Source organism: Fragaria vesca, linkage group LG2 (genome assembly GCF_000184155.1).
Source record: "Fragaria vesca subsp. vesca linkage group LG2, FraVesHawaii_1.0, whole genome shotgun sequence".
Classification (NCBI taxonomy): Eukaryota; Viridiplantae; Streptophyta; class Magnoliopsida; order Rosales; family Rosaceae; genus Fragaria; species Fragaria vesca.
Window position 1 is genome coordinate 18879389 of NC_020492.1, and position 22983 is coordinate 18902371.

The following is a 22983-nucleotide window of genomic DNA, read 5'->3' on the forward strand; positions in this document are numbered from 1 at the left end:
GAGAGAGAGAGAGAGAGTAACTACATATTTGAAGATTAGCAATTGGGCCTGGCCTAATGGGATTACTTAGGCTCCTACTAAGTAAAAGATTCCAAAAATCTGAATGTTGGTCAAGAAGTGAAGAAACTATCTAGCTAGGAGAAACAAGATCTAGTTCACTGAAACAGGGTGTATGGGGATGAAAACAAATCCAAGAAGAAGGGTCAATTGAACTATCCTGCTTCTTCCTAAAAAGTTAAAAGCCTTATTTTCAAACCCAAAAAAAAAAAAAAAAATCCAAATTTGCAAAGCCTTATTGAAAGGAGCTTGGCATACAAAAGAAAAACTGAAAAGGCCCTGGAGGACATTTTGCAACTCACATCTTCTGAAGCACTCACTGATATTCTGTAATTCAAAGCATGTGTAGCTATCGTATATACTTAACCAGTAAACCTGCACAGCCTTTTTTCACATTGTTCTTCACAGACCAAAGAAAAAAGGATATGCGGCAAAGTATATGCTCCAGTGAGCTGGGCTAGAAATTGTGTGCATTGGAACACAATGTTAGCTACTACAGCATACATGCATGCTATGGATTCAACATTATTGAGTTATCAATATGTTATTGAACTGTAGCGGTTTCTTTGTTGGATCAAAAATCTAACAGCCAACACGAGGTGACTGAGAATTTTCCTTCTCTGCTTCTATGGTGGACTGGACGAAGAATTATCAGAAGAGCCCAACTTTGTCCATATAATTGCTTGCACTTAGAAGGGTAATGCAATAGTATTTTCAGCTTCATCTTCACCTCACGACTATCTTTGATGTGCTCCTTTCGAACCTGATATGCTAATTTGAGTAATTTCTGTACCAACAGAGTATAAGTGAGCAATCATTTCTTTATAATAAAGAGCAAGAAAAGGTTGTGTCAGCTTAAGGATGATTCAATGAAAATAAAATTGCAAACACATTAACCAAAATACAAATATGAGATTTGATGTATAAGGACATCAGTTTCTTTCCCATAAAACACTTGACGTATCCTCAGTTGACTATCAAACTCTGATACCACCAAATTAGTTCACAGCACATTGCAAGATAGTATGCTTATAGCGCACAATTACTACATTCGCTATCAAATTTTATTTAACCTCAACCTACAAATGCAGAATGATTTATTTGTACATGTTATAATATTTCTCTGTTTCACTTGGCAGCAATGTTTGCTACCTGATCAGCTGATCTATTTTCAATTTTACATGCAGCAAAAGATCAAGGAGCAGTAGTGTTGATATGTGAAGAATGTATACAATGCTAACTTCAAAATGGTTCATGCAATGAGATACAGAAGCCCAACAGTTTTTGGATGAACCGGAGAACTGTGGAAAATATACAGAAACTAAATTGTGTGCATAGTCTTACCTGAATGGTGCTTGTTTCCTCCATCATATATCCATAGTACCTAGCCATTGAAATTCAGTACAATTATGTTAATCTTCAGTAACTAAGCAAAACCAATGAATGGCATGATGCAATCTCTATATTGTTTAGAACTTTAGATCAATCACTGGTTATAATTCACAATAAATCATTGAGTGGAGAGAAAACGCTTCACTAAGAACAGGAAAAATTAAACCAGATGAAACAAATATATACAGACATTGAGACTGCATACACATATAGACATACACATATGCATACTCGTCATATATTTACAGATAAACAACACATCCATATAGACAGACAACAACATGAGATTTGTATGACTACCTTACGCTGATCAATTCAAACATGCCATAACAATAACACTTGTAATCTACAGAAGTGATCATACCTGCATAAGAACTCATCTTGAGCTATATCAAGCACCCCAATTTCCACGGTAGCCGTGTAAGATCAATGTTACAAAGCAACACATAGCCTGTACATCCTCTGCTCATCAAACTTTTTGATGCAGCCTATATCTTGTATACTCTAGTAGAACTGACATCTGCATTAACATCAACAAAACACAATAAGTTAATGCAACCACATCAAACACTATATCAGCAACAAATCCCAAATGTCAAAATAAACTCTCATACCTTTCACAATTTGACACAATCCCAACTGGGATCATCCACTCCCAATCAAGTTGGCATCGAAAACCGGCACAATGGGCATAAATGACTCCTCTTCAACCACTCAACAATGCAATCCTTATGATACACATGGTTGCAGGGCATGCCTATAACCTCCAACCCAGTTGAAAACTCCTCCAAACAAATACTACATTCATTCACCACGCTCAAATTCTCAACCTTCACTTTCTTCAACGCCGCAATAGACGACCTGGTGGCCGGAACCGGATTAAAAACCTGCCCAGATTCCCAAATAGCCCTCTCAATCTGGTCATGATCATCATAAGGCGTCACAGCCACAACACCCAAATTGAAAGGGACCACTTTATGCTCATCAGGGTCCCCATTTTCGAACACAGTGGCAACATCCAAAGCAAAGCTGTAAACTTCAGGTACCAAAGCCTCAATGAAGTCCAGGGACACACCTGTCCCAGAGAGAATGGTGTTGATGGTGTCATGGGTATGTGTAAAGAACACGTTACAGGGTACAAAGAAGGATTCTTGGATTGAGTTCAAAGGTATGAACACATGTTGGGGGTAGTAGAGTTGGAGCTGATGAGTGAAGTGAAGGTTGAAGATGAAACAGTCGCAGGAGAGCAACTGGGTGTTGGGGAAAGCATGGTTTTGTTCTTCTTGGTAGATTGAGTATTGGTAAAGGGTCTCCATGGTCAAGAAGCAGAGAGGTTTGGGATTGAAACAAAGTGTGAAGGAAGAGACAGAGTAAAAGGTTGTATGCTAATTTGGGGAAATTTGATGCCTGTGTTTGGGAGGATTAGCTGAAATTTGTGTGAATTTATTTTATTTTTCTTAGTCCCAGTCGGTTTTGCTTTGCTAGGCTGCCCAGGTTTCCAAGTAACATTACCTAATTAACAAAGCTGGCACCAAATTTAGCAAAAAACAAAACCAAAAACAAATAAAATATAGGAATAAATAAAAAGTGAAGTACCCAAAAAAGATATGGACTTAGTACCAAAATTTATTGCTCATCGACTGTGTCTGTGTTTCATACCATATGAATGTCCATTTTTGTTAAGTTGGTTGATTCAGCATTGCAGTAATAACATACTGTGTATTTTGTGATTACACACTCTGTATTTTGTGTTTGTTCTGGTGGTCAATTTTTGTTCTTGTGATCATGCTGTTTGCATACTGGGAAGATGCTCTTCAAGCATGTTTTTCGTGAAGCAAACATTATTACATGCGATAAGTGAAGATCAAGATAACTTCTGGATTTTAAATGAAATTGTCTTGTTCCCTTCATATTTAATCTTGAAACGTTTGAATACTTGTAATAATTTGATTTTAACTGCAGTCCTCTGCGTTTCATCTTTTAAGACATTCTTTTCGTTTTCTAAACACAGGAAAGTTGAATGCTGCACTCACCAAGAAACAAAATTCCAAAACAAAAAAGAAGTGAAGTTAACTTCGACATCAGAATTGAACATCATTGAACCAAAACAAATTTCAATATGAAACTTTATAAAAGATTAATTTGCTTCCACCGGTAAAACCTTGCTTGAGCTCTCAGGCATGCATATAACCAAAGGACCCACAATTTATATACAAGTATCAATCAGTTGACTGCATATATGATATGGCAATAATAACTCCCACTGTGATTTATGCAGGCTTCCAACTTGTAAGGACTTCTTGAAACATTTCGGTCATCAACTCTCTGTCTGCATACTCGAAAAAGCCATCTAACTCCTGTCTAACATCATATATCTTGCCAAAACGAAACAAGTACAACAAACACCCTTTCTTCAGCTTCGGCAGTTGGTACAATCCGGCCTCGTGCAGCCTCTCCAGGACATTCCCAGAGTTAATATCTTCCATAAGGCTCTCCTCACAAGCATCTTTAAGGTCTGACATGTCATATTTGTTTGCCGCGCTGAGAAGTGCCAACCGGTGCTTCAAGAAATCCTCTTGTTTAATGGTTCCATACCAATAACTGACAAGGGCCGTACAAGATTCCAGTGACATGTCTTCTATGTCAATTGTGGAGGACACTGTTTCTTTAAGGTCGTGACTGAACATGCTCCGGAACACGGGAGAATTTGCTGAAAGAACTGCTTTGTGAGCTTTCAAAGAGCCTTCCGCAGTGTTGATGGTGACATCGGCATGGATACCCTCTTGAAACATTCGAGAGAGGCATGTCAGAGTGCTTTGAGTTGACAAAGACTGCATCAATCCACCAGTAGGCCATACATGAGTAGACTCCCCACCCTAAATTAAACAAGAAAACATTAAAGGGGCTCAGAGAACTGGGAAGTTCGAGGATGTGTTGACATGAGTGCACTGATATATAACAGTAAGAAATCAGGTTCTCACATATCATGTTCTGTTAATACTAGTTTTCCACATGTTATTGAGTTGAAGGTAAAACAAACTGAAACTAGAATCGTTAAGTTGCTAGTTTTAAATTTCCATCATTAAATGTAGCTTTTGCAACCCACCGGTGAGAAAAAGAATCAACATTGATTGAAATGCAATTTGTATCAAGTACAAAAGTTCATGAAACATACATACTTAATAGAACAATCAAAGATGACTAGGTAATAGGACTCACATTCATAGTTGATATCTTCAGGTCGAGAAACTCTAATTCAATGACGAAGGGACCACTGGAACTGGAATTAACAGGCCAGGCAAAGTCCTCCGGTGTGCGAAGCAGTCTTTCATAAACTGTACCAGAAGCAGTGCATCATTAGCGGAACAGAACCTTTACTGTCAAATGCATCGTCTGCTATAAATGGAATATTTCCAAAATATTTTATGTGTTCAATACTTCTTCTGGAGTTGCGATTCTCCAGTGTTATCGTTAGAGGCAGAACAGGTAGGTGAACTTGCCAATGCTAAATAGAGAATGCATGTATGTATTTTCATGTTTTCATCAAATCATGAACAAGCCATAAAAACGATAAATCCTTAACGAATGCAATCAATTGAAAGTGATGTTGCCACCGAAACCTCCTTATCTAGTATTGATTCCAATTCTTCACCATCTCATATAACTCAATTGCAATACAAAACCACCCTTTCAGCCAACAAAACAACCAAATATCAGCTCTTACCAACCTAAACCTTTCTAGTTTCTGTAAGTTATAACACAAATTGAAGCAATCAATGGTAAAAAACCAAAAAGAGTTTGACTTGAAGCAAACGTCAAAAAGGGAGTGTAGTGAAACAGAAGAAGAAGCATTACCGGGGGAGACGCAAGGCTGGCGGCCAAAGGCGGAGCTCGTAATTCGAAGCACAAAGCGAGCAAAAGGAGGCTGTTCTTTAGTCAAACGCGATTGTTCCGGAAACAAACGAATATACAGATACCGATTCTTCTCTATCGAAAAGTGCCTGATTATTACCCAACAAAACAACACGACTCAAACCCAACTCACAACATAGAATTTTGAGAAAGAAAGAAATCAGAGAAAAGAGGATGGTGGGTAGTACCAGTTCCAGATTCCGACCTTGAAAGCATCGGACTTTAAGTAATTGCAGGGTCCGAAATTGTCAATCCTCCATTGGGCGAGTCTTGAGATGGACTCTACTTTCAGTACTTTGGTTTCCGGCGTGGGCATCATTGTTCTGGCTTTTCTGGTCTCAGAGTTCTTACTCGGGGAACCAGAGACTCATCAACTGACTTGGTGTTTAAGCTTGATGACACCTGAAAAAGGGGTGTGCTTATTAATAAGAAAAGATCACTGTTTTTGGAGGTATCTCAATAAAAATAGCACCCTTGTTGGACGCTTTTACAAGTCTGTACTCCTCTTTGATCAGTACTTCGAGTTAACCTAAGTTGTGAAGGAAAATCTAATCATAATGAAAATCTAAAGAGTATAGTTCTCGCTTCTCGTATTAAATTTTTAAAAAATCTTTAACGAAAATTTTATCTGACCTCTCTTGATGAAAGTAGCCTTTTTTTTATCAGACTTGGTGTGTAAGTAAAGTTGCCTAAGGATTTGATAGGGGCAATAAGAGTAGCATAAGAAAAGAAAGAGCAAAGAGACTCCTACTCGACTAAGACAGAAGATCCACGTTTGAACAAAGACGGTCTAGTCATTCAGCACCCTTTGCTATAGTCCATCATATGAATCTATCACTTCCTTTTCTTCTCCAAAATGATACAGCATAAACTTAAACCTTTGCACAAGGAAAAGGTACCCCCAACCATATCACTTTGGTTTATAAAGGACACACTATTATCAATTTTCAGTTTCGAGTATCTTAAAACTTTCTCAACCGCATTTTTGATGTGGGATTTTGGATACCCAAACCCCTCAATAGTTTTGAGTACATCCTCATGAAGACACCAAGTTATCCATATTAAAGGATTTTCCGACTGTCGAATGTAATAATTTACTTGCTTTTGTTGTCTAATTTACCACTAAGCTCGAGCCGAGATTTCTGTAAGGAAAGAGAGCGAGAGCAACACTCCACACCATAATCGACAATGGGAAGGATTTCTTTGACAAAGTACTACTGCAAGAAACGGTAGAGATCTGAAATTCACTATATGATTCTTGGGCCATCACAGAACACAAGCCCAAATGGATGGAAGGTAGAAGCCCAAGGTAGAAGTCCAGTAGAAAACAATAAAAATAAAAATATAAAAAAAATTACCGGGAGCCGTGGAGGCACTCCAATCAAATATCCAATCATTCTCCTCCTCCGATCCAACTTCCCCATTCTCTCACCAAAATCCAGAAAGAGAGAGAAACACAGACCCCAGATTCCAATCACAGATGGCTTCCTCTTCTTTCAGCGGCGACGAGACCGCTCCCTTCTTCGGCTTCCTCGGCGCCGCCGCAGCTCTCGTCTTCTCCTGTAAGTCCTCAATCTCCGATCCCTAACGAATTTACTCTTTTCTCCTTAGAACTTCGATTTAATCTCTGATTTCTGCCACAGGCATGGGCGCCGCGTACGGCACCGCGAAGAGCGGAGTCGGCGTGGCCTCGATGGGAGTGATGCGGCCGGAGCTGGTCATGAAATCGATCGTTCCGGTGGTTATGGCTGGAGTGCTTGGGATCTACGGGCTCATCATTGCTGTGATTATCAGCACCGGGATTAATCCCAAGGCCAAGTCTTATTACCTGTTTGATGGATATGCTCACTTGTCCTCTGGCCTTGCTTGTGGCCTCGCCGGGCTCTCCGCCGGAATGGCCATCGGGATCGTCGGTGACGCCGGTGTCCGGTAATCCCTGAACTCTGGATTCGTATGCTTGCGTAATTAGATGATCTAATTTATTTTTTTCGGAATTGAAAAATGTGAGATTGTTGGAAGCTATCTGTAGATACAACAGAAAAAAGACAAAGACTAGATAATTTTACGAGCTAGTGACTTTACTTAGAGATAATCAAAAGCATTTTGAGTAGTATATGGGTGATTATGTTGGTTTTAAGGGTAACCTTTCCGGTAATCCCTGAACTCTGATTCTTGTGCTTGCATAATTAGATGATATAATCTATTGTATCTGACTTGAAAAACGAGAGAGAATGTTGGAAGCTGTCTGTTGATACAACAGAAACAAGACGTGACTTTAATTTTTATTTTATATGAGCTAGTTGTGTACCAGTGACTATGCTTAGAGATATAAAAGAATTTGGAGTAATATTTGGTTGATTATGTTAATGAACATGTGAGAATGCTCAGAAGAGCTGAATATAGTAGGTGTCGATTTCCTGTTTATTGTAGATAAAAATCATTTGCCATGGGTAACGTTTTGGAAAGAGTTGGATTACTTTAGAAGGGGGCTTGTTCTTCTATATATCTATGGCTGTAATGTGATATACAACATGGAATGCTGAGATGCCTGACTTATGTAGGAATGTGTTTGTCAGCCGGTATTGAGTTTATGGTTTGACATTCAAAGAGTCCATATTCTGTTCCAACGAAGTATGAGTATTAGATTTTGCATTTTGATTTGGGTTTGTGTCAAAGTGTGATTCTGTCAAGTTAGAGGGAGACAAGTAGGTTCATGTAATGTGCTCCAGCAGGAATGCCCCTAAAGGTTGAGAAGTTCTAGCTTTTTTCTGTTGCCTATAAATTCTTGTTTTTAATAAATGTTGGTCGTTATATGGACTGTATGCTTCCAAGAACTTGGTTCTATTTTACTGTATTATTTTTGCAGTTGGATCATGATTCATGATTTAGTTCTTTTATTCTCCCCTTGTCCCATGGGATTTACCACAGCCCCGTGACTACTACAACAATCACTGTTCTATTAGTGTGATGACAGTTTCTCACAGCTTTTATGGATTATTTTCAGGGCCAATGCACAGCAGCCAAAGCTCTTTGTTGGCATGATCCTTATCCTCATCTTTGCTGAAGCTCTTGCTTTGTACGGTCTCATTGTGGGGATTATTCTCTCATCCCGAGCAGGGCAATCTCGTGCAGACTAAGGATATCAGCTTGGTTATTGATCCTCTCAGTCCTTTGTAGAGGATGCACATTCACTGCCTCGACAATTCTGTTATCTCTATAAAGTTCGATTAAGTTTAGTTAGAATTATTATATTGTTATTTGAGCGGCACTATGTTTGTAGTTATGAAGAAACATTTGTTCTGAATGCCATTTTCCCTTGCTTCAAAATAAGGACAGATTAGTCGATGAGAACTGGGTTTTGGTGGTTTTGTTATATAATTGATATAAGTAGCTAATTGAATGATATAAGAGGCTGTTTGTTTCTAAATACGAGTTACTTGCTTGAAGCGTAGTGTATTCAAGAAAAATGTTGGTAGCAATGCTTGAGTTCAATGGTAATGGGGGAATGTAACACTGAAGAGAGAAGGTTGGTAGTTTGTTGTGAAATTTGATCAGTACTCAACACGCTCTGTTATTATATATTCTTTGGGTCTACAAGCATGGTTATCGACCTGGTTCGTGAGATTTTGAGCTTGAAAAATCCTGATATCATCCTAGAGTCCTAGACTAGTTGGACTAGATTCGTGTATCAAGTGGAAGTATGCTGTGGCCCTCATCACTGGAAGCTCAGGATTTATAAACTTATGGGATCATGAACCACTGTGATTGAATGACCGTTTTGCCCACTGAATTATCAAAATTATCAAAGATGCATTGGGAAACAAATGGCCGTTTTGTCTAAAAAGAAATGGGTTTGCCTTAGGGCTTCGACAAGAAGCGGATCAAAGGCTGGGTGGTGCGAACCAACCATGAACCATCACATGTAAGTACCTATCAAAAAAAAAAAAAACCATCACATGTAAGTAATTGAGTTGTTAAGAGTTAGATGTGGAACCTTAGTACTTAGGTTTGAATATCGTCGACACTTATTAAAGTTAAATTTCAATCTTCTTTTAGTGATTAGAGAAGGCTAGGGCTTCTACTATTTTCAACGGCAACTAAACATCTTCGCCACATGTGGGTTTTTTCATTGCATTGACAATTATGTACGGTCTCAAATTTGTATTGATAGTTATATTTTAAACAATGAGGGAGCATTATGACAAGACCTCACAACACAGATTAATTTGTGGGCCTATAAAGTTTTTGAGAAAACCTTGTGACCTCAATCAAAAAAAGGTTGGGTGGTGCGGCTTGAGGAAACCGTCTGATTAATGGAATTGGTTACAAACCTCGCTCGTTGCAGAGCTTCTTGCGGTAATCAATATAACCGATATCTTGCTTTTAAAGAGGATGGCATCACCTCTTGTTGGAGTGTGATTCAATATCCGTTCTTTAGTGTATTCATTTTCGGGTTTTTGAGCCTCTTTTGGTCTCTAAGGAGTGAGGACTCTCTTGGCTTAATTTATGTATTTGACGAAGTTTTTCTAAGGGAGAAAAAAAGTGAAAGGTCAACTTCTAGAACGAGATTACGTTGTTTCAGGTCTATAAATTTTAGAACATGATTTATTGATACCTTCCAAGCGGGCTCCAATGTCGTTTTCTAAATCTTTCTCGCATAAAAAATAGGTCGTCTTCGTAGAAGTACGAGATAATTAGGTTCTAAAGGTCTATAATATAAGTGACAATCTACTACAAATACGAGAAACGGAAAGTCGAAGTTCTACGCGTACGAACACAGAGAAGAGAGAGGGAGGAGTCGGAAACCAGAGAAGCCGTAGCAAAAGACGACGACGATGCCAAATATAGTTCTCAACGATTCCGAGAATAGGTTCCAAATAGAGGACAATGAGGATTTCTATGTGGAATTCGAGGTCAACGGAGACCCGCCAAAGATGAATATAATCGATACAGTTGCCTCGCGCAGGTTTCGTGACGCTCTCTTGTGCCACGCCTTCGACTACGCCGATGAAAAACATTGGGACGTCGAGACCACCTGTGATGTCGCCGCTGTCAGTAACTCACTACCTCACTTTACCTTCAGCTTCAACTTCTTTTTTTTCTCTCTTTTGTTTTTTTTTTGGCGAATTTTCTCTTTGTTTTGGATAACAAACAAAGTGAACAACACAGCTTGATCGTATTACAGAGACTTTCTAATTAACTAGGACACAGCTTGATTACAAATGATTTACGAACACCCTTGGTTACAGAATTTAATTGTAGACTTGTAGTAGCACTGCCCTCGCCACCAACTAATCCCGAACGCATCCTGTCTGGTCCCGTGGTCCGGATGACGTCACCGTCACCATCACCGCCGCAAACAAGGTCGCTCCGGCTATCGAAATACGGAGGAATATCTTTTGTTCAATAATATGTGTTACATACGAGAAACAAACCGTAGACAATGATATATAACATGTAAAATACACTTTTGGATTTTTATACTTGTGTTGTTGGCTTCTGTTGGCAGGATTATGTGACCAGAAACCCTTCACGGGGTCAGCCCATACCCGAGCCGCCTCCTGCCCCTGCTGGTCCTACTGGTTCTCCTGTATGGCAGAATTTGCAGCAGCTTTTCTATGTCAACCGGAGTTTTTTTATGCTTGTTCTCCTTTTCGTCGGGTTGTTGGACAGAGATCTGTTTTTACTTCTGTCTGTGGTCTTTCTTTTTATTATACTTTCTTATTAAAAGAGGAGAGAAAATCGAAAGAGGCAAGCAGAAGTTGATCTCCTTCGCGAAGTTGATTCGAGACTTGTTCTTCTTTGGAGGTGTGGATCTGGATTGAAGTCGTGCGGAATCATCATCAGAGAGCCTCCAAAACTTTATCTTTCAAGAGTTTGCAAATTTCAGTGCTTGTTGGTTGCTTTTGTTTGAGCTCGCCTGGTTCCTTGTTGGTCCTGTTCTGTTTGTTTGAGCATGTTTGTATTTTGTTTTCAACTTTTCATCAGTCTGTAATATGTAACATAGTTGGGTTTGTTTTTTTTTTCTTTTCTTGAAATAAAGGGATGATGTGGCTATGTTCAAGTTTTAGTTACTGAAACTGTGCTGAATACAAAAAAGGAACGTTAAAGTCTAAACCCTTAATAACAAAGACTTAAAATGATATCACAGTCTTTACAACAAACATGTAGTCAAACAATTATCCAAAATGTACAATATTCGCTACGGGAGAGCTTCCAATGAGGACCTTATAATAAGGACCAAGTGAAGATTTTCAAATGAATGGTTGGATGATATGCACATGGGAATTAGAAAATATCAATTAAAAGTCAAAACCTTGATCAAACCGTTCATTTGAAAGTTCTCACTTGATCCTCGTTAGAAGCTCTCCCTATTGGCTACTAACACTTTTATCTACACGTACAAAAGGGCGCACTCTCGTGTGTGGAAATGTCACACTCATGCAGGGCAGGTGTGGCAGGTGTATCGTGTTTTGAGGATTTGAGGTTGTCGCGGCCTGAGGGTGTAGAATATTTTAGACCAAGTTGCGAACCGAAATGTAGAATAATGCTGCTGCTGCTGCTGTTGTGTTATTAGCACTATAAAAACATTGATTGATTGATTGATTGATTATTACCTCAAATCATGCAAATACAACAACAGGATGTAGCCAAAGCCTTTGTTGATAATGCACATTTTCTACTCTTCAGCACTCGCGCAATTAAAATGCCAACGTGGTAACGTTGTCGTTTAATAGAATTAACCTCGCAACTTCTTGGCATTGAAGAATCTTTTAACAATTGCCTAGCTAACTAGTTTTGATTAGTTGCTGCCAGGTATATAACTATATATGCTGATCTGAACTCTGAAGCTTGTTTCTTGCTAGCTCTTACTTCTTGAATCACCGGGCAACTTGTTTACCTCTCGTACGTCTATGCAGCTTGTTTTTTTGAGGTAATCACTTTTTAACCCTTGCAGAGTTGTAGGATCCCGCTAATTAGTTCATCAAGTCGTCTCTTATATTAAAGTATGTACGGTATCTGCATGCACATATGAATACGTTTGCTGCAGGTCATGGATATGGCTGCTCCTGATCTGCTCCCACAACAAAAATATGATGTCTTTCTTAGTTTTAGAGGTGAGGACACCCGCCAAGCATTTACCAGCCATCTCTATGATGCTTTACAAAGGAAGAAAATCCGCACCTTCATAGATGATAAACTTGAGAGAGGAGATTCAATTGAACCTTCCCTAGTGAAAGAAATCAAGCAGTCGAAGCTTTCTGTTATCATTTTCTCAGAAAACTATGCTTTTTCGCGATGGTGCTTAGATGAACTTTGGCATATACTAGATTGCAAGGAAAGAAATGGACAGTTTGTTATACCGGTTTTTCACAACATAGATCCATCACATGTACGAAAACAGCAGGGAAGCTATAAAGATGCATTTGCTTATCTTTCCGGACGTTTTGAAGACAACAAGGTAAGCATGTGGAGGCAAGCTGTGACAACAACAGCCAATCTATCCGGGTTTACTTCACAAGATATCAGGTAATTTGGTACTTTCATTTTTTATCAGCTTCTATCGATGGAGATGATCATTAGTAATTAATTAGTTAGAACGTATGTTACTCACTATTATTTTCTTCATATAGGCCCGAGTCTAAATTAGTTGAGACTATTGTCAATGACATCTCGAAGAAGTTGAGTCGTTACTCGTCAATTGACTTAAAAGGATACGTTGGACTTGAACCTCACATTCAACAGATTGAATCATTGTTATGCATGCACAATCAAGATGTTCACTTTCGTACAATAGGTATTTGGGGTATGGGTGGTATTGGGAAGACCATCATTGCTGATGCTGTATTTCAAAAATTCTCTACTCAATTTCATGCTTGTTCATTTCTTCCGAAGGTTACTGAAAAATCAGAGAAAGATGGATTAGATCATTTACGAAACAAACTTCTGTGTGACTTGTTAGATGAAAAGAATGTAACTATAGACACTCCATCTATAGGATCAGTTGTTGTTAAAGACAGACTTTCTCGTACCAGGGTCCTTATTGTTCTTGATGATGTGAGTGAGTCAAGACATTTAGACTTTTTACCTGGAGATCAAGTTCAGTTTGGTGCTGGAAGTAGAGTCATTATAACAACTAGAAATAGGTGCATACTGAAGGAAATGGTGGATGATGATCATGTTTACAGGGTGATGAAACTAGATAGTCCTGATGATCTGAAGCTCTTTCAATTGAAAGCTTTCAAAGAAAACTCTTCTAGAGAAGCTTATTCAGACTTGTCCAGAGAGGTGGTAGATTATGCTAAAGGCATCCCATTAGTTCTTACAGTTTTGGGTTCTACATTCCGTCATTGCAATAGCATAGAAGAATGGGGAGATGAATTGAAAAAGTTGAAGAAATTTCCCAACAAAACAATCCATGATGTGTTGAGACTAAGTTATAATCGACTAGAAGATAATGAGAAGGGAATATTTCTTGATATTGCATGTTATCTCAAAGGGGAAAATATTTGTGACGCAAAAAGAATTTTAGAGATACATGGGTTCTGTGCATCACGCGGAATTTCACTTCTGATATATATGTCTCTTATATCAATTTCAAAAGACAACCGCTTAGAGATGCATGATTTGGTGCAAGCAATGGGTTGGTTAATTGTTCGTGAACAATGTATAGAAGAGCCTGGAAATCGCAGTAGATTGCGGAATGAAGATGCTTATCGAGTACTGAAAAATAATACTGTAAGATCCATATTTCACTGACGTCCTTAGGAATTTGTGCTGTAAATGTTCATTTTTGTATTCTAAATTTTTTTTCGATGAAGTTTTTGTATTCTAAATTCTGATCATTTGAGTAGAGTTTCTTCTATATAGGGCTCGCTCATTTATATTTTAACCTTGATTCTCAGGGAACTGCAAAAGTTGAAGCTATGTTCCTGGAAATGTCTAGCATTCCAGAGCTACAGTTGAGTCCTGCAGCCTTCAGAGATATGTATAACCTGAAGTTGCTAAAAATTTGGGCATCAGAAAAAAATTCATCATGGAGAAATATGAATACAGAAGAGCAGCAACTGGTCTCATTTCCTTTGCTTCATGGGGCCAAACGACTGCTGTCTTTCTTTGCCAAATCAAAAAATTGTAGTTACTTATTGCAAGAGTCGCACAATTTTCTTCGCAGTTTCATTGGAACGAAAAGTCTGGAAAACTTGGATGGTGGCTCTCAAAACAGCTCACGTAGCCTAGTGGACCTGCTTCCTGAAGGTCTCGAGTCTCTTCCGGAACTTGGATATCTCCAGTGGGATGGATACCCTTGGAAATCTTTGCCTTCAAAATTTTCTCCAATCAACCTTGTTGAGCTTAATATGCCTGGTAGTGCAGTTGAGCGACTTTGGAATAAGGGCCAGGTACGTTTACTTGTATATAACTATAGAAGTATATATAAATTGTAGCTAGTATTAATCTTTCTCGCGTCGGTTTTTATTCGTTGCAGAATCTTGAAAACTTGAAAAGGATGAATCTTAGATACTGCAAACACTTGATTGAAGTTCCAGATCTCTCTCGTTGTCTCAATATTGAGACGGTAGATCTTCTTCATTGTGAAAGTTTGGATGAACTTCCTTCTTATTTCAAAACTCTTGACAAGCTTACTCATCTGAATTTAGGCTGGTGTTCACAGCTTAAAACTCTTCCTGAGATACCATGCAATGTGTCATACTTGCGTTTATCTGGGACTGCAATACAGGATATACCAACATCGATTTGGTCTCACAAAAAACTTGATCTATTAGGTCTTAGTTATTGTAAGAACCTTAAGAATCTCACAAGCACTGCTTGGAAGCTGAATTTGCATGGTGGTGATCAACATCGAATTGGGCCACGGGAATTACACTTGTTTGAATGCAAAAACCTTGATTCTCTCCCAGATAGTATCTATTGTTTAAACCGTCTGGAAAAGCTCAATCTCATAAGCTGTAAGCAACTGAAAAGATTGCCTCCCCTCTCAGTTGGTTCGTGCTCTTTGACCAGTATAAACCTCAGTGGCTGCAATCTATTAGAAGTTCCTGATGGTCTCATTGGCCTATCATCGTTACAAGATATACATCTCAGCGGAACTCTGATTGAGAGCATACCTGAAAACATCAAACATGCTTGTCGTCTGCGCAAGCTGCACTTGAAAAATTGCAAGAAGCTTCAATCTATACCGGAGCTCCCATTGCTCTTAAGAGTTGTGGATGCAGATAACTGCACGTCATTGAAGACCGTGGCAAGGTCTACACTTAAGCCACAGCGGTGGGATCATCAAGATGTTGGAGGTCTTAATCACTGTCCTGTTCAGGAGAGACTTGTGTTCTCTAATTGCTTCGAATTGGATGAGAGTTCAAGGAGCAGCATAATGAGTGATGCAGTGCTCAGAATTAGGCGATTGTCATCATTGTGCGATGGTGTATGTGTCTCTCTCTCAAGCGTGCACAAACATTTAACACTTATTTGAATCAAGTAGCTATGTCATATCTGCATTTTATGGAACAGTTGCTAATAATTATTTTTTATGACTTAATTTCGTTACAGGCTGATAGCAAGATACAAAAACTCATCGTCATATCAGCAGGAAATGTAATTCCAGACTGGTTCAGCTATCAAGCTGAGGGATGTCAAATAGATGTCAAGTTTCCTCCACATTGGTTCGATACAGCGAACTTCTTGGGTTTTGCTGTATCTGTTGTGTTTGGACTTAACAACTTTGATGATGATGATAATGGCTTTTCCATGACATGTAAGTGTAGTTTTAAGACCTGCCATGGTGACGACTATGAATACAGTTACAAACTCCCATGGGTTCAATGTACAATACCAGAAAGTGTCCAGTCAGATCAGGTGTTGGCACTCTTCAACAAGGACACATTTTGGCTTGAAGGAAACAAACGCAGAAGTACCCCCATTCCTTTGGACAAGGTAACTGAGGCGTCTTTTCACTTCTACCAAGAAGCAACTTCTTACGAAAATTTGGAGAAACTGAAGGTCAAGAAGTGTGGGATCCAAATGTTGTATAGCCATGTATGATTCTGTTGATACCAGTTCACGACAACTTGGCTTTGATTGGTTTTTTTTTTTTTTTCTTAATCTGTCAAAACAATTCTAGATATTGTTTATACTTTTCTACACAGAAAATATAAAGGACACATCTCTCTCTACATGTTCTTACTTCTTAGTTCTTCCTGATGTCAAAACTGTGTCTATTCCACCACCATAAGACCAGGGGTTCATTGAAAGATCAAGGAAAAAGCCTAAACAGAAATCCTCAAATTTGAAGTATGAAATTAAACTCATGTAACTAAAGCCAAATGGGTATGGGATACAAACCTTATTCCTAGACAAAAGTTTCCTGCCCCCGTTGCTAGCACAGTTTAGCACATGTTCCATCTTCTTAGTTGTATGTATTACATGAAAAATTCTGCTATACGGTTCGGTATAGAATATCTTGCAAATTTCATGACCGAAAATTCAACCAACCACCACTCTTTTGCTGGACAGCTTCTTTAGTCATAAGGCATGTTATACCGTTCGGAATAGCAGACAAACCAGTATCACATACCCATCTCACACAATCCCCTATCAAAAATACTCGTCTACAAAACTTACTCTTGCTTTTTTTTCTTTTTTTTTTAACTCAGTGTTGCCTCGTCATCTTCTTAACGGAGCTGTCACAAAAATTAGACTGAAGTATGTCGTCAAAACTATCAGTATAGGACATAGAGTTGTACGAAGCCCTTCTGATGAGGACCCTTAAGTTGAGGACTTCTTGAGGAATTTTCGGCTTATCTCACCTTTTGATCTCATATCCACATCTTGATCGTTCAGTTTATAGGTATTTATGAGTAGATCATTTCTCCAAACTTTCAGCTATATTGAAAATTGTTAAGGCATTCATAAGTGTGATTTATCAATTATGAACTTGAACGGTTCATATTGGACAGATTTGGTTCGTCCATTAATTTGATCTAGTTTGTTATCTTAACAAACACCAACTTGGCTGAAAATTTGTAGAAATGATATACTCATATAAACTTAAAAACTGAACGGATGAGATGTCAAAATGTGATCGAAAAATGAGTTTTTTAAACCATAAACTCAAAAGTTCTCAACTGAAGAGTCCTCGTTAGAATAGCTCCGTAGAATTGTAAAGGTAGACATCTAACTTGTAAAACTATTTATCACGTGCGTACTGCGTGCCTCAAAAGATGTAAAGAGACTAGAGAGAGACGGATCGATAGACACAGACGCGAGAGGAGAAGAAAGAGTGGAAGATGGCTACCGCAGACGACGTCGCAGGGGGCGGTTCATCGGCACCAAAGATAGTGTGGAACGAAGCCAAGCATAGGTTCGAGTCAGAGGACAAGAAAGCCTACATAGACTACGTTCTCAGAGAAAATGGAAAAGTGATGGACTTGGTTCACACCTATGTCCCATCCTCCAAGAGAGGCTTGGGCTTGGCCTCCCATCTCTGCGTTGCTGCCTTCAACCACGCCAAAGCCAACTCCATCTCTGTCATCCCCACCTGTTCTTACGTCTCTGTAAGTAACAAGCCACTTCCCCTTTCTGGGTTTCTCTGAAATTCTCTGTTGTGTGGCATCAACATGGTTTTACAGGGTTGTTGATGATATTGGCACCTCTAGAAATGATTGTATTCATTCGGTTAATTGGGTACTGAGATTCTTGTACTTCATAGCTATTGGCATTTACAATCTTCTTGGAGAAATGAGATAGATTTAGCTCTAAGCCTCTAATCAGTTGTTACTTGTTGGTTTGTTGCATATAGCAATAGATAATGGTAATCAATCAGATGTGAGGTTTGGTGATACTAGAGCAATTCATTGTTAGGTATCTAAGATCAATGGAATTATGGAAGTAGGAAGTTTGAGGAACTTGGGTTAAAGGTTTGAACTTTGAAATCAATAGGATGGGATGGACATTTAAAACCTATTGTGAGTTTGTCATATTCTTGGCTTCATACTTCCTTAGCTCCTACCCTGTTTTGGGTTGTGACATTTTACTGTATTTTATGTTGGCAGGACACTTTCCTCCCGAAGAACCCTTCTTGGAATTCTCTGCTGTACTCCCCTGAGACCAAGTCTAGCATATAGAATTAGAAGCAACTTTTGTGTAATAAACAACTGTACTTCTAGTGAGGAATCACCGAGATGTTTGTAAGCTTGAATAGGGAAAACCTTTCTCTGCTCCTCTGTTTTATATGTGATGCTTGTTCAAGGCAACAGAAATAAACGTAGAAAAGATCTTGGTTTTCTTATCTCCCTGTTTGGAACTTGGTGTTGATCAAGTATGATGATAAGAGCATATCCACAGTCTATGCACTTGAAACAAAATCAAGTTGAATGTATAATTTACAAATACTTGACTTATTTATTAAATACATTATTTTATCAACAGATTACAAGTATAACACAGTTCATATTCAACATTCTTTTTTGGTACATACAAATGAAGCAAACAACGAATACCAGAAGCATATAACCAGAGCGCACTGATAAAATGTCACATGGCTTCAAGTCAACATTGTAGAAACAAATAAACTAAAGAGAATGAAGGATTCTGGTAAAGCTCAAGACTAAAATACTGTGTATGTACAAAGGAAGATACTCTTTTAAGGTATCAGCCGGGCACAAAATAGTCCATCTTCTCCACAGGTAGATTCAGAAATGATGTATCCACCTACACCACATAGAAAAGTTAAGAAAAAATGACAACCTACGATGCCAGCAGGTATTTGCTTCAGAGTGAGGGATCAATAAAAAGCTTTTCTTGACAAGAACGAAAGAAATGTGCTGCATTCCTATTTACTTGCTTGAAATTGATTTACCAATTGATAAGGAACACTGAACAGCTTAAATGAAATCATGTGATATAGATACTTAATGGCCAAAGTGATAGACAGAAAATGTACCTCTTCAAATGGAATGAAAACAAAAGGTGTTAGACCCCTCTTGTGTGAGACAGCTGGCACATCTGGGTTGTGAGTCTCATCATCCTGCCATCCTTCAACCATCCCGAGGATATCCTCATCAGGGCCACGGATCTCATTATCGTTAATACCACTTGTAACAAGTGACAGTAAATCCATACGATTGTTTGCCCCTGTTACTGTTCCTCTCAACCTGTAGGGGCCGATGGGAAGGGAAAAAAAATTACTTTCAAGTAGAAACAAGACAGAAAAACAGACAACTGCATCAAAGCACAGGTCAAGACATTTCAAACCCTTATCTATATAGAAATTCCCCTTCTTCCACTTGAACAGAATCTTTGCAATATGACAAGTGTATTTCTATTTGATCAGTTTCTCTTCTTCCCACTAGAATTAGTTGCATAACTGACTCCATATCACATTGCAAAATGAGGAAACAATTGTAGCTTGAATCAGCACTTCAACTATTTACATGCTACCATTCCACAAAATACCATCTTAAAATCTTAATGAAGTTCAGCCCAAGTGAGCTGTTGTAGTACCTTAGGCGGATTCTCAACACTGTCGGACGCCTTCCTGGATACAAAACTGCAGCTTCAACCTGCAACGGAGTAATATATCTTATATCAAATGCAAATTAAGTCAAGGGAACATTAGAGAGCTGTGATTAAAAGCATCCAACAGACATCAATAGCCGATGGAGAAAATTCAATGTTAGATGAGCAAATTCTGAACTTGTAAAAATTGGCCATAAGGGAGAAAGATAAACTGTGACCTTATCATCTGACAATGTGTAATGGCCACTGAAAACAGAGTCTGTCTTGGCTGCACGGATGTTCATAATTTTTGCCACATCCTTTACTTTTAGAGATGAATTCTGACATGCAGGAAGACGGATAAATAGTGACAATCAGAAAACAGAAAACTATTGTTGATGTACTCAGAATTACTATTTAAACTTTCATCAATTACCACCTTATAAAGAAATCTGCCAGAAGGATAGAATCTGATGTAGCGATAGTAGCAGACCTGCAAAACCAGAACAGATTGATTGACCACAAACTACAGGGGAAAGGAAAAGAAAAGAAAAGAAACCTCATATGGACTAATTTGCAACTTTTTTCTGTTTTTTTCTCCTTTTTTCCTTTAAAAAAGCCTTGAGAAGCAAGGGAAATTTATTAAAAGAAACAAAAAGAGAGTAGAGGATGTGTAAGGGTGGGGGGCAGATGAAACTACAACATATAAGAAAGAAAGCAGCACAAGGATAAGGCACTAGTCACCAAGGACAAAGCTAAAAGGCAGTTAAACTCCCGACTGGATTACAGATACAACCAAATAGGAGTAATTTTCAAGGATCTCATGAGAATCAGCCTTTACCAGGTACTGAGGTTTGATTTATCAGGGAAGAAAAGAAGTAAATTATTTCCAGGCAATAGGCACAATGGACCTACAATATACCCAAAACCAAGAAGTACCTTCTATCATAATAATTTAAAACAAGTAGGTAGTGCTTCACTTCTTGGTTTTGGGACCTCCAGTTATCTTCATATATACATCAGTAGTTCAAAATATGCACACACAGGAGTAACTTTGCGTTAGAGACCTTCCAGTAAAGGGAAAAGAAGAATCCCGGAGTAGTTGTTAGTACTATGTTCTTACCAAGTGAACTGGGTTAGAGACCTTCCATTCTGCAACGCCAGTGCGAATATAGGTATTCCTACTCACATACAGACCTGAGGTGTGAAAAACGGAAAGGGAATTGATCACGCATGAAGTATCAAGCATATCAGGTCTAGACACATATGCTGAAGGAGAAAAGTAGGAGAAAAGATTAAGCTTACCATCAGTGCGGACCCTTGGTCTTAGAAGCCACATTTTCCTCCATGAACTCTCATATTTTGCTTGTAAAATCTTATAGTTTTCAACCACTCCAGAAAGCTTCATGAATGGGGATTCAGCATTAAAATCCAATATTTACATGCACCAGACATAAAACTAGAGCAAAACTTAACACCAACACCAATAATACCTGCCACGCTTTTAAGCACGCAATGCGCCAAAACACAGGGTTACGGATAGTGTATCTCCATTTTCGACAAACACATGATGCCCTTCCCATGTCGTATGGAGTCATTCGTACAAAGACCTGCATATGACAATTCATATCACCTCTCTATCATATGCACTAGGCACTTATATATTCTTATATATCAACTCTATACAGGTGAACCTATGCATCAGTTATCTTTGCAGTCAAAGACCACGTGATTCTCATATTCCAATCCCCCCAGTGCTAATGACCCAGAATCGAAATCATATCAATTCTAGAGGACTCTCTTAATGCTTCAGAATCAGGAACACATGCTTACAAAGCACGGGAAAAGGAACTATTAGACCTATGGACTTAGGTGAAGTTCATTTGAAACATTTAAAATTATCATTTCCTTCGTTCCTTCTAAGGGATTATAAACCTTCCACCTCTATTGTTCATTCTTTTTTGAAGCTTTCTAATGAATAAATGATAAATAACGTAAATGAATATTTGCAATTTCATTATAGCTGCCAATGTCTGTTAAAGAGCAGCTATTTCTTAAGTTAATACCTCAAACAGCAGCTCATCCGGCAAGTACCGGTGTAACAATGATGGATCAACATTCGGTTTTCTACTCATACTTCCAAATGGTGCAACAGGTCTCACATTGACTCCATAAAGATCTGAACAATAAGAAAACATAAACAATCTACACAAAGCTATTATATTAAAAACTAAAAAGACATAATAAAGCAAACACAGAAACTTACCAAGCCACGGCCTCTTCGTCACATAGTGATGAACTGAATTTAACCGCAAAGCCGTTTCAAGTTCAGCTGGAACTTTGAATGCAAAATCTGCAACAAACACCATTACTTAATCAAACCCAACTTTCACTTCATTTCTACGAACCAAACTCATCAAAATCAAACTCCAAAACCTCGTTTCTTCATTACTCCATTTCAATCCCACCGTAACCAAATGAGTTCTAGCTCATATTCGTTTCAAAACAATGACACATCTCAATCCATATCCGACTATTAATCACTACCCAGAACGCAAAACCTCAAAAGTCATAAACTTTTCGTCAAATTAACAAAAGGGTTGCAACAAGGTTCAAATTTAAACACATAAATCCTGCAAAACTCCACAAAACTCTTTCCAGCTCCAAAAACAGCGCGAAAAGATTCCGCAGCAGCCCAGGAGCCAAATTCTATAAAAAAGATCAAAGCTTTGATAGATGAACAAGTTACCTGAAGCCATAGAAATGATGGGTCAATCTTCCTCGTCGAAAAATGAAGCCTTTTCGCTTCGGAAATCTTAGAGAAAATGAGGGAAGTACAGAGAGGAAAACAGAGGACGAAGAAAAAAGAAAAGAGTTAATTATTAGCTGAGATTTTATATACCCGGCAGTTTTTACCGCGTTAAATAATTTTGACCCACCAAACTAGTGGCCCAGACTGCGGCCCAAATTCTTTCTGCGGATACGAATATGACCCGCTTCGTGGGTTATGTTCATTGATCAAGTGCCGGCCACTCACGTGCCTTTTCACGTGCCGTTTCGCTTTAAACAGTCATGCAAGAATAGCAGAACTAGGGTTTGGCAACGATCTTC

At 38.6% G+C, this 22983-nt stretch overlaps 7 protein-coding genes across 7 annotated transcripts; 4 read left to right on the top strand and 3 right to left on the bottom strand.

Annotated features, from left to right (window-relative positions):
• Window positions 1–2108: 2108 nt before the first annotated feature.
• On the bottom strand, window positions 2109–2765 carry LOC101301942 (E3 ubiquitin-protein ligase RING1-like). Its single transcript, XM_004292652.1, has one exon. The coding sequence runs from the start codon at window positions 2763–2765 to the stop codon at window positions 2109–2111; it is 657 nt and encodes a 218-aa protein (XP_004292700.1).
• A 940-nt stretch (window positions 2766–3705) lies between these two features.
• LOC101302235 (BTB/POZ domain-containing protein At1g21780-like) lies at window positions 3706–5680 on the bottom strand. The gene is made up of 4 exons (XM_004292653.1): window positions 5550–5680; window positions 5305–5450; window positions 4669–4784; window positions 3706–4325 (listed from the first exon to the last, which is right to left on the bottom strand). Exons 1-4 carry the CDS (start codon window positions 5678–5680, stop codon window positions 3720–3722), a joined length of 999 nt encoding a protein of 332 aa, XP_004292701.1. The 3' UTR covers window positions 3706–3719.
• A 1061-nt stretch (window positions 5681–6741) lies between these two features.
• Window positions 6742–8806, top strand: LOC101307850 (V-type proton ATPase 16 kDa proteolipid subunit c4-like). The gene is made up of 3 exons (XM_004290826.1): window positions 6742–6923; window positions 7005–7290; window positions 8366–8806. The coding sequence occupies exons 1-3, from the start codon at window positions 6842–6844 to the stop codon at window positions 8496–8498; spliced, it is 501 nt and encodes a 166-aa protein (XP_004290874.1). The 5' UTR covers window positions 6742–6841; the 3' UTR covers window positions 8499–8806.
• Window positions 8807–10073: 1267 nt separating this feature from the next.
• On the top strand, window positions 10074–11436 carry LOC101308145. Its single transcript, XM_004290827.1, has 2 exons — window positions 10074–10412; window positions 10871–11436. The coding sequence occupies exons 1-2, from the start codon at window positions 10197–10199 to the stop codon at window positions 11087–11089; spliced, it is 435 nt and encodes a 144-aa protein (XP_004290875.1). The 5' UTR covers window positions 10074–10196; the 3' UTR covers window positions 11090–11436.
• A 985-nt stretch (window positions 11437–12421) lies between these two features.
• Window positions 12422–16419, top strand: LOC101302527 (TMV resistance protein N-like). Its single transcript, XM_004292654.1, has 5 exons — window positions 12422–12891; window positions 12996–14100; window positions 14268–14762; window positions 14849–15802; window positions 15928–16419. The coding sequence occupies exons 1-5, from the start codon at window positions 12422–12424 to the stop codon at window positions 16417–16419; spliced, it is 3516 nt and encodes a 1171-aa protein (XP_004292702.1).
• Window positions 16420–17638: 1219 nt separating this feature from the next.
• LOC101308732 (acetyltransferase At1g77540-like) lies at window positions 17639–18802 on the top strand. Its single transcript, XM_004290829.1, has 2 exons — window positions 17639–17930; window positions 18429–18802. Exons 1-2 carry the CDS (start codon window positions 17664–17666, stop codon window positions 18498–18500), a joined length of 339 nt encoding a protein of 112 aa, XP_004290877.1. The 5' UTR covers window positions 17639–17663; the 3' UTR covers window positions 18501–18802.
• Window positions 18730–22241, bottom strand: LOC101308435 (F-box protein 7-like). The gene is made up of 10 exons (XM_004290828.1): window positions 22139–22241; window positions 21939–22051; window positions 21366–21482; window positions 21178–21274; window positions 20996–21069; window positions 20312–20365; window positions 20112–20213; window positions 19879–19937; window positions 19319–19529; window positions 18730–19086 (listed from the first exon to the last, which is right to left on the bottom strand). Exons 1-10 carry the CDS (start codon window positions 22239–22241, stop codon window positions 19027–19029), a joined length of 990 nt encoding a protein of 329 aa, XP_004290876.1. The 3' UTR covers window positions 18730–19026.
• Window positions 22242–22983: the final 742 nt, after the last annotated feature.